Raw genomic sequence first — 10,408 nt, 5'->3', positions numbered from 1 at the left:
GATCTGTCAAAATACTAACCTGCTTGGGCCAAGAAATGGGCCAGAACAAGAACTCTAGTTCATGTAACAAACCAATTTAATAAGATTTAGGGATTGTTTTGTTGTCTTGTTAAACTCACATTCCAGGATCAAGCAGACCAATCGGACACTCGATTTTTGGATGTTCGTGTGTTCACAGTGCCTTACGTTTTTATGTATCGTTTTACTCTAACTTTGCTTCCACACCAAAACTGTAAACCCTAAGGGAAAAAACCATGTCTTTTTCTTTTCTGGACCCTCAGTGCCAGTATAATAACTTTTTAAAGTAGATACCTAAATTTCTATAGCAAGACATCTGGTATATTCATCCAATAAAAAAAATTTTTTTTTGTTAAGGAAAAGTTCAAATATTTGCATCATCACACCGTCTAGCACTTTCTAAATTCTGTTTCACGGATGTATAAGATGAAGGCTGGAGAAAGATATCAGTTTACTTTATGCTTTCTCTTTGCTAGTAGAAAAAGCAGAATACAGTACACCAAGGGAAAGACACTGTTGTAAGAATTACACAGCAACCAGAGAGAGGAGAGACTCCTGACCTCTACAGCCAGCATTATATAGGCAATGATGAGTTGAGTGTGAGCCCAGGTGAGCGCTCTGTAGAGCAGACGCATCGGCCAGGATCTAATAAACAAATTGGCAAAGGTGTGAATCACGTAGTCAGCTTCCACCATCAGAGCCCAGCAAAGGAAGCCAAACACCTGTCCTGGATGGAGGCCATGCCACCAGGCAGAGAAGGCAAATGTCTGCAACAGCGGCCAGGCCCTGCCTTGCTGGAATATGAGGCGTCTGAGCCACCGGGCTGTGCTTTGGTTCCACGTTCTCGCAAACAAGGATATCCTGTGGGTTGTTTCCAGTGTCCAAATGTCCGCATCAGGGATGTATCCCTCCTCTCCAGGGCTATCACCAAACTCAGATGCAAAGCCCGCTGCACAGAGGAGGGAGTCGTCCAGGAGCCAGTGGGAGTAGTAAGTGAGTTTGAAGAGCCCAGCTGTGGACCACATGACGTAGATGCACTGGAGCTGATGGCAGTTGGCTAGTCCTGCTCCTGTGCTCACCACCCTGCTCATGACCACCGTTAGGCACTCTAGTCCCAGAATCTGCAGGCCCCTCCAGGTGAGAGCCCAGAAAGAGTGCCTGGGACACAAAGAGCTGGACCCTTGAACACGAGCCTGAAATCTCTGGAAGGAACACAGAGGACCTCCTAGGAGAGCAGGAAAGAAGAGCAGGTAGCTGAAATAGGGCAGCGCCCTACACAGATGCTCAGACAAAGAGCTCCTGCTCCCGACGCCTCCTGATGCTGCCTCCACTTTCCCCTCACGAATGTCCAGAGAGAGGGATGTGACCCTCTGGGTCAAGAGCATGAGGGAAGACAGGGTGATGCAGAACCTGAAAAACAATTTTTTTTAAATGTAAAAAACATTCCGTATTTATTTTATCCCATCGCAGTCCCTCACACATGACTTCACAGCAAATGGGACGTTCTGAACAATCAAGACCAATCTCATGGCCTGGAATGCCCCCAAAAGACCCTTGGGGTAATTCGGAACCACAGGCGAACCCCGGCAGGATCAAAACATAGATGGGGAGATAAATCATTAGAGAGGCAAACAAAAGATGACAAGGAATATTGTGGGGAAATACTGATAATAACATTTCTAACGGGCTTAGCTTATAAAGATTAGGGTCAGGGGCCTGGGAGACATTTACCATAGAAGAAAGAAAAGCTTAGTAGTGAAGAGATCATAGGAAGTTGAAGATTTTAAAAACAAACCCGTCCCTGACTTAGGGATTTGTGCCTACGGACATGAATCAGGCCAGAGGGTCAGCGTGTGCGCTGAGTCCTTAGCAATGTGAGGTGAGTTCTTAGCCAGTCAGTCATCTGACTGACCTTGCCTCACCATCACAAAGTAGAGAAGATCCCGCTGACAAGATTATTGTGCAAAAAATGAAAATTACAATGACACACTCTACAATTAGGAGGGCTCTCCTATGAAGAGAAAATAGCATGTTTCCCAATCACTGCTGTTTCTGTCTGCACATCTGGGGATTTAAGGACAACTGACCTTTTCACTTCTCTTAACAGTATGCAAAGTAGCCTTCAAATGCCACCAATCTCCTTTCACTTGCCTTCTGTTAAGAGCTGAATGTGTCCCCTACAGAATCATATGTTGAAGTACTAACCCCTGGTACTTCAGAATGTGACTGTATTTGGAGATAGAGTGTTTAAAGAGGTAAGTAAATTAAAATGAGGTCATTAGGGTGGCCCTAAACCAATGCAACTGGTGTCTTTATAAGAGGAGATCAGGACACAGACACATAGTGGAGGAAGACCCTCCTATGAAGACACAGGGGGAAGAAGGCCATCTACAAGCCCAGGAGAGACGCCCCAGAAGAAGCTGAACCTACAGCACCTTGATCTTGAACTCCAGCCTCCAGAGGAAATAAATTTCTGCTGTTTAAGCCACATGGTCTGTGGTATTTTGTTATGTCAGAGCAAACTAGTACGGCTTCCCCTTTCAGCTCTGGCTCAGCCTTCCTCCTAGCCAGCCAGGTCCTGCAGGGCTTGTTCCTCCCACTGAAATCCTAATCCATCACGTCCCTGTCAGTACTCCCTGCCCCCTACCCACCTGCCATCTTGCCTTTTCTTCAAAGCAGCAAACCCTGAAGCTTTGGTGAAACAGGAGAAGAGGATCCTAGGCTTGGTAGGGATGGCAAAGTGAGTGAATCAATGGCAGGCTGGAGCCAGAGAGGTGACCCACCTCAACAGGTCAAAGCCCCACTTCTCTGAGTGACCATGGAGCCACATCAACTGTGATGACAGAGGAACCTGAAACATAGGCCCTAAGATCTCACAGACATGTTTCCCCCTAATCTTCGTAATCTTCACTGGTTCACGAAAACATTCTTCTAGGCTGTAATTAACGCCTGACTTTTCCTTTTCTAGATCGGGTGACTTTCTTCCTTCTGGGAGGATGGGAACAGCTGAGTCTCGATGACAGTACAACTCTTTCTTGTACAGCAGGTGCTGTGGGAAGGCAGCAAGGTTTACAATGGATTTGTACTTCCCTGTCTTGCTAAGGGGAGGGCAGGCTGCTGACATTGAAACCACCCACACAAAGGCTAGCAAACCATGCCTAGTCAGTGCCGCCACCTCCTCTGTGGGTCCTGCGACTCCTGGGCCAACCCGTTCCTCTGGCACACTGATAATTACAGCTAAGTGCCAGACTGGGCTTTGTAGGTAACATGTGGTAGTTAGCAGTCATATAATTACATGTAATTCATTATCTCTAACATAAGAGCCTTGCAAGATAGGTATTGTTATACCCCACTGCCAGCACACACACATTTTTTCAGAAAAAGAAACTGAGGCTGTGGGAGCTTAAATGACTTGCTCTAGGTCACATGGCTCAAATGTGGAGATATTCAGATTCCTACTCAATTCTCACCACAGTGCCTACAAACCCGTGGTCAGCTCAGTACAGCCAAATGGACACACTGCTTTACCTGGCAGAAGGGGGTTCCTGCAGGTAATACTCAGTATAGTGCAGACCCAGGTGGCACAGCGTCTGCCAGCTCATCTGAAAGAAGAAAGTGCACCTGTGGACTTCCTGTGGGCCGAGGGAGCAGATCAGAACCACAGCGCACAGAGCAGGGACGAAGACAAGCACAGCAAAGGAACCCATAGCAGCCAAGGCCAAGATGCCTCCTCCAGTCAGGAGAAAGAGGTGCCTGAAAGAAAAGGCACAACCCGTGAGGCTGACTCAGAACAGTGCAACCCATGAGTCACTTCAGATGTCACTCTGAATAACCCAATTGAAGCAGGCTTCACATAACCCCTCAAGAAGTCTTACTGTTATCACTCCCAAATCTTCCTTTTTCTCTTCTGAAGGGAGGAATGATGGGAGAAAGAGCCCGAGTGAATTTGTGGATGATTACCTTGAGAGGCAAATCTTGATTCCTGCCTTAGTGACCCTGGGTATCTCTTTTTGATGTTCACCATTCAAGTAGGAACAATACCTGCCCCTAAAAATCCTGTGAGTGACAGGTCTGGAAGGCTTCCCACTAGGAACATCTTCAAAATATAGCGGTATGAAAGTGATATCAATCTGTCACTGAGGATCGAGGGGATCTCTCTAGACATCGTGTCACCAGGAAGTACAAACTGGTAGTTACAGAACAGTCACAAGGATGTTAAGTACAGCATAGAGTATATAGTCAATAATATTGTAATAACTATGGATGGTGTCAGATATAGACTTATTGGGATTCTAACTTAGTAAGTTATATAATGTCTAATCACTGGGTTGTACACCTGAAACTAATATAATATTGTATGTCAACTGTAATTGAAAACTAAAAATTATTTAAAGTAAAAGATGAATCTCTTCCCTTTTTACAGGGCTGCATTGTCTTGAACCGTTTCAGAGAGAAGAAGAAACACTCAATGCCTTCCTTTGATCAGTGTTTGAAAACTCAATTAGAAGATCTTTATATCTCTCTCCTTAATCCTCTCTACTGCAACTTAAAGATACCACGAGTTAGTGGCTTTTGACGTTGTAAAAAGCCACATCAATGAAGTGGTTTGTGCAGCTTGCCTCCCTCTGCAGCCAGCGGATGCCCTGAGAAGCCGCAGAGGCCTGGGCGATGTCACAGTATAAGGAGGACTGTTTATTTCTAATTGGTGCCAAATTAATAAATCTGAATGAAAAGGTCAGAAAAGGTGCAAAACACAGACCGACTAGTCAGGGACAGGAAAACTGAGTCAAAGAGGACTGTGCCTCACAAGGCACAGACCATGGCAGCGTGGCACAGTGATATGCGTGCTGTGGTGAAAGCTTCTTTCTTGAAGGAGACTGGCCATTGCTTCAGAGTGAAATCTATTACACAGGCCCTGGGCCATTCGTGTGCTTCTCTTAGAGCCTATGTTGGGCTAGCTCCTCCCTACTTTCCCCGCTGTGAACACTCGTCCAAGCCCTCATATTCCTGCCTCGGAAAACAAGAGGAACACTTAGTCCTTATACAGAACAAGGGGAAGCCTGACAACGCTCTACCTGGAGGCAACTGCCCTGAGTATCTGTAAACAACAAAGTGTCTATACCCGTACAATGCAGGATGCACGATTTTTTACGTGCTTATTTCATTCTAAACATTGTGCTAATAATCCCTTTAGAGGAAACATTTTTATTTAATCTTTATAATAACCCCAGAAGATACGTATTATTATTTCCATTTTACAGATCAACTTGAGAGTTTATTCATGTAAACAAGCACACACACACACACAAATTGAGGGCACCGGGACACACCAGCTGCCTCCAAAGCCAGCAATCTCAATCCTATGGGAATTAACCCTGAGTTGGCACTTGTTTTGCTTTATTGTTTGTGATTCTTTCTGAACAGAAAGTTTTTTTACAACTGCCTCCCCCAACTACTAAATGAAGATAGAGGCCATCAACCAGTTATAACAGCTAAATCTTACTTAAGAACACCCCCATATGTGAAATCCTAATTTCCAAAACAAGTGATGAGGAAGTAGCCCTTTGGCAATGGATTTTCACTTTGCAGAAGGATATTCCACAAAACTTTTTAAAAAATTGAAACTGTTTGCCCTGGCTGGTGTGTCTCAGTGGATTGAGTGCCAGCCTGCAAACCAGTACGTGCCTGGATTGCGGACCAGGTTCCCAGTTTCTCTCACACACTGATGTTTCTCTCCCTCTTTCTCCTGCCCTTCCCCTTACTCTAAAAAATAAATAAAATCTTTAAAAAAATAGAAATGGTCTCTAATGTATTGAGTTTATTAGTTATTAAAACATCATTTCAATCAAGTTACAAATTCTCTAGTGACAATAATTTTTGAACCCCAGATTGAGATAGAGCTAATCTAACAAAATTTGCTTTGACTTCTTTCACTTCTCTAAAAAATCATACAAAGGCATTTTAAAATCACATTTAGTTATATATGTTTAATAAAATTTAATTGTATTGAACATGATAGTGTTCCATGAAATTACAACTGTTCAAGAACACATTTGGCGTAGGGTTGGTGTATACACACATCCCCTTGGGGCATTCTTGTACCACCTCCGCAGCCATCTCTCCCAGTTTCTTTTCATACCTTCTCATTTAATGTGAACCTATCAAACTTTGGCTGAATCAATGCAGACACGATGTCAATTTCCAGTTCAGCTTTACCCTATTAGACACATTTGTGATCAAGTAATCATAACCGGTGGCAGTGACACCTTAAAACAACCAGTGTATGTAATCTTCACATCTGCACTCCAATCCGTCTTTTTTGACCTACCATAGCATTCACAGATATAAGAACAAAATTAGCTATCAAACCTACCTGGCATGAGTGGAAAATGAATCCATGTTGCATAGGTAATTAAACAGAAGTGCAAAAGGAAAGGCAGCCCCTTGGTAAAGTGAGACAGGATGGAGAAAAAACAGCTGAAGCCAACCCATTGTGCACTGGACAAAAGATACTGTCCTTTCCAGAGTCCTTAGCTGGTGCCTTCCTGCAACAGAATCCTCAGCCAGGTTCTCTTTGATCTTTTTATAAGGTTTGGCAAGGCCTGGGCCGGCAAGAGGCAAACAAAAGCAGTGGCGATAGCAGCACATAAGTGAGCTCTCTGATAAAGCAAATGGCACTATAGAAACGCAAATATATTGGGGGTCATGTTACTTAATAATGACATGTACTAAAACCATTGCTTTCCGAAGTTCTGGCTTTGTTTAATTTACATACCACGGTATTTGTCTTTCCAGCCATCTGACTGTCATAGTTTCTTCACTAAGTTAAAGAAAAATCTTACTTCCCAGTTGTGGGCTGAGGGGAGGAGGGATGAGAACACGAACATGAGGAAGGGAGGTAGGTTTTCAAAGGGTAAGAAGATTCCTCCTTCCAACCCCCGCTGTCCTCCACATGCTACTTTTTTCCCCCACAGTATCTGTCAACACCCCTTATAAGTCTATTTCTTGATTGGTGTGTTGCCTGTCCCCCTGCTACAAATGTGGGCTCTGCAAGGAAAGGCCTTTTTTTGTTGTTTATTGTTGTTTCCCCTCCGCACATAGAACAATGCCAGGGACATACTGTGCACTCAGTATATACTTGCTGAAGTTAAAAAGGTTTTAAGGAAGCAAAAGTGTGGAGAGGAAACACTTAAAGAGAAGCTGCTCTTCGGGGTGAGACAAATACAGGAGACATGCCTAGAGCGGGGACAAGAACAACGGCCATCTCGTGGCTGGTAGAGTCCACCTACTGAGCCCAGCACATCACAGCGCTCTCCAAGACCGGCCATTTTTCATCTCCAAAGACCCGTGCAAGAGCAAGCAGCCTCCCATAAAGGACGGGGACAGTGTAACCTGCTACAAAAGCATTGTAAGGGCAAGGACCATGTTTTTGTGAGAGACCTGTGCTAAGCAGTAGAAATATGAGGATGAATAAGACATAGCCCCTGACCTCAAGTAGCTCTCAATCTCCAAGGAAGACAGAAATGGCAACAAATACTTTCCTTAAAGAACTAGAAATGTCAGGAGCCCACTGTTGCAGATAAATAAAGAAGCAATTATTGGTAGAGGCAGGGAATTTTTCAAAAGCAAGAGAAGTGGAAATGCTTTTAAATTGGCTCTGGAAGGATGTTTCCAAGCAGATGGATCGCTTACTCCAGGTCACAGATGGTGCAAAGACCTTGACAAACAGTAGAACAATTAATGGGGAGGAGAGGGCTTCCTAAGCAATCAGTGAGCTCACATCATATTAAACATATTAAATGCAACCGCATTTCCCATTAAATATAATTGCTTGGTACGGAAGAATTGAGTTGCAGTTGATTTGTTACAAAAAAAGTTATGCTTTTTGTCACTGAATTAAATGTTCATTAATTCCACCCTGGCTGGTGTGGCTCAGTGGCCTGAGGGCTGGTCTGAGAACCAAAAGGTCGCTGGTTCGATTCCCAGTCAGGGCACATGCCTGGGTTGCAGGTCAAGTCCCCAACTGGAGGCGTGTGAGAGGCAACCAGTTGATGTATCTCTCACACATCAATATTTCTTTCCCTCTCTCTCTCTCCCCCTCCCTTCCCATCTCTCTAAAAATAAATAAATAAAATCTTTAAAAAAAAAGCCATTAAAAAATGTTCATTAATTCCTACTTGTTCTTTTCTTTTTGTATTTTGAAATTGGTACATTTTATTTTCAGGTCTCAATCATCTTGTAGGTCCCTGAAAAGTTTATAGGCCCTAGACATGGTACCCAGTGTTGATAAAACGGTCCTTTGTATAATCATGCTATGATGGTTAATTTTGTGTCAGTTCAGGCTATGCTGCCCAGCTGTTTAGGCAAACAATGTTAAGATAAGATTAACATTTAAATCAGAAGACTGAGTAAAACAGTGGGTGGGCCTCTTCAAATCTGTTGAAGGCCTTAAGAGCAAAGACAGATTTCCCCAAAAAAGAAGCAACTGGGCCTCAAGACGGTAACATAGAAACCTTGTCTGAGTTTCCTGCATGTAGCTTTTGGACCTGAGATTGCAACATCAACTCTTCTTCCTTGAATTTCTAGCTTGTGGGTCTACTACAAATTGCAGGCCTGCCAGCCCCAATATGCATATGTCTATATCCACATCTATCTATCCATCCATCCATCTTTCTATCTATCTCTGTATCACCATTGGTTCTGTTTCTCTGGAGAACACTGACTAATACATATACCATGGAAGTCTTTCATGTTATTAATTAATTAAACAACCATTTCTTGAAAATGAATTGGTATTTATATGCTTGGGGACAACAGAATATTCTAAATTATTTCCGCGAGATAACAGAAAAAAAAGTATATATATATAGGTTTCTGCTCCCAGTTCCTGACACAGAGTTCCTAAAACCTTTGTAAATTCCTAAATGGCAAGAGAACTAGGAGCATCGTTTGTTCTAATGAGGCAACTCTGAATGGGCTCCCAGATCGGGGCTGAGCACCAGGAAGTCCAAGCTATGATTGGAAGCAGGGAACTCTGAGTCCTGCCGCTCACATTGGCTAACTTCTTGGTGCTGGCATTTTTCCCTTTGTGGGCAGCTTTAAGCCTAGTAGCTGATGCTCAGATTGACCCAAATCTGTTTTGTCCAGCATCACGTTCTGACCCAGAGCTTTCTTTCATTTTAGCTATTACAGATAGCAATAGCCAAGGGACTGCATGTTTAGCATGCTTCTTACTCTTTGCGTGTCCTCATGTATTCAATTAGCCAACTCCTCCAGAGTGTGTTTACCCTATCTCTAAATTCCATTGGTAATTTATACATTTAGTAACTGATCACAGCACAGACGCAGGTTTAAACCATGGATGACTAGGTTGCATGAACCCTGAGGACTAAGGAGGGCTCCTGTGGCTAACTGGGAAAGGGAAAAAACAAAACAACAACAACAAAACAACCCAAACAATAGCCTAGCAATCATTTCTGCACAGGAACCTCTCATGCAAGCTGCACTTAATGAAGAAGCCTCTAACCTACCTGCCTGCCAGCCTGCACTGTGTTTCTGCCACCTGAGCCAGCCCTTATCAAGGAGTTCCCCGAGTCCTATTTCAACAACAAATAGGACTGAGGCTTTCCCCATCCAAATAGAGCGGCGCAGCTCTGACCAATCAGAGAGGCTCTATTCTGACCAACCAGGGACCCGGGACAGCGACTTCTCTCTACATAAGCCAGCTCCCCTCTGGCTCCAAGAGCTCACTTTCCAGAGAAGACTGCTCAGCTGCAGAATCCAGGTGCAGACTGGCCGGGGGCAAGGCAGAGCATATCATCACCAAGCACATCATCGCAGGGCACAGATGCCTAGCTGAAGAGGGGCCTGGGTATTGAACTGTTCCACAGCTGTGCTGTTTTTACAGCCATGCTGTATTACTGTTGAATTGGCGTCGGGACAACTACCATCAGTTGCCAGTAGCCGTGAGAGATCAAAGGTTCTTCATTGCCTAAACTTTTATATTCCCTATTCCCAAACTACATGTTTCAATGAGCCAGGGCCATTCTAGCAAACCCAACTTTCACTGACACCAGCTGTAATGAAAAAGCTGATACACTCAGTATGTGTGACCTGAGACTTAAAGGGTTAAAGAAGGATGGGCAAAGGACAGGTCGAAGCTGTCTGTGGTGGAGAGTTAACTTGGCTTCCTGCCGAATGAAAGTGTGATTAGAGAAACTGGAAGAGGAAGATGAAATTAAAGAAGAGAGAAGTAGGCAAGGGTTGGTGGACCACAGAGTTGGTTATGGAAAGAGGCTGGAATTTTAAAAGGAACAAGAAGTAAAAAACAAACTGGATTTGGTTTTTAAAGCATGGTTTTACCCACGAGCTTGCATGGACTAGGGGCGTG

General features: G+C 44.0%; 1 protein-coding gene across 1 annotated transcript; it reads right to left on the bottom strand.

Annotated features, from left to right (window-relative positions):
* Positions 1 to 464: 464 nt before the first annotated feature.
* Positions 465 to 6,510, bottom strand: MBOAT4 (membrane bound O-acyltransferase domain containing 4). Its single transcript, XM_054565795.1, has 3 exons — positions 6,392 to 6,510; positions 3,547 to 3,771; positions 465 to 1,428 (listed from the first exon to the last, which is right to left on the bottom strand). Exons 1-3 carry the CDS (start codon positions 6,508 to 6,510, stop codon positions 465 to 467), a joined length of 1,308 nt encoding a protein of 435 aa, XP_054421770.1.
* Positions 6,511 to 10,408: the final 3,898 nt, after the last annotated feature.

The sequence above is a fragment of the Pteronotus mesoamericanus genome, unplaced genomic scaffold (assembly GCF_021234165.1).
Source record: "Pteronotus mesoamericanus isolate MK-2021 breed Mesoamerican mustached bat unplaced genomic scaffold, CSHL_Meso_final contig_169, whole genome shotgun sequence".
Lineage (NCBI taxonomy): Eukaryota > Metazoa > Chordata > Mammalia > Chiroptera > Mormoopidae > Pteronotus > Pteronotus mesoamericanus.
Note: the sequence above shows the minus strand (reverse complement) of the source record. Positions and strands in the feature narration are given on the sequence as shown.

Excerpts from the sequence above, each read along its gene's own strand:
- MBOAT4 (XM_054565795.1), bottom strand. The coding sequence starts at position 6,510 with ATGGGTTGGCTTCAGCTGTTTTTTCTCCATCCTGTCTCACTTTACCAA. Across the intron at positions 3,772-6,391 it reads TCATTTTCCACTCATGCCAG|GCACCTCTTTCTCCTGACTG; the intron begins GTAGGTTTGATA and ends CTTTTCTTTCAG. Across the intron at positions 1,429-3,546 it reads CAGGAACCCCCTTCTGCCAG|GTTCTGCATCACCCTGTCTT; the intron begins GTAAAGCAGTGT and ends ATTGTTTTTCAG.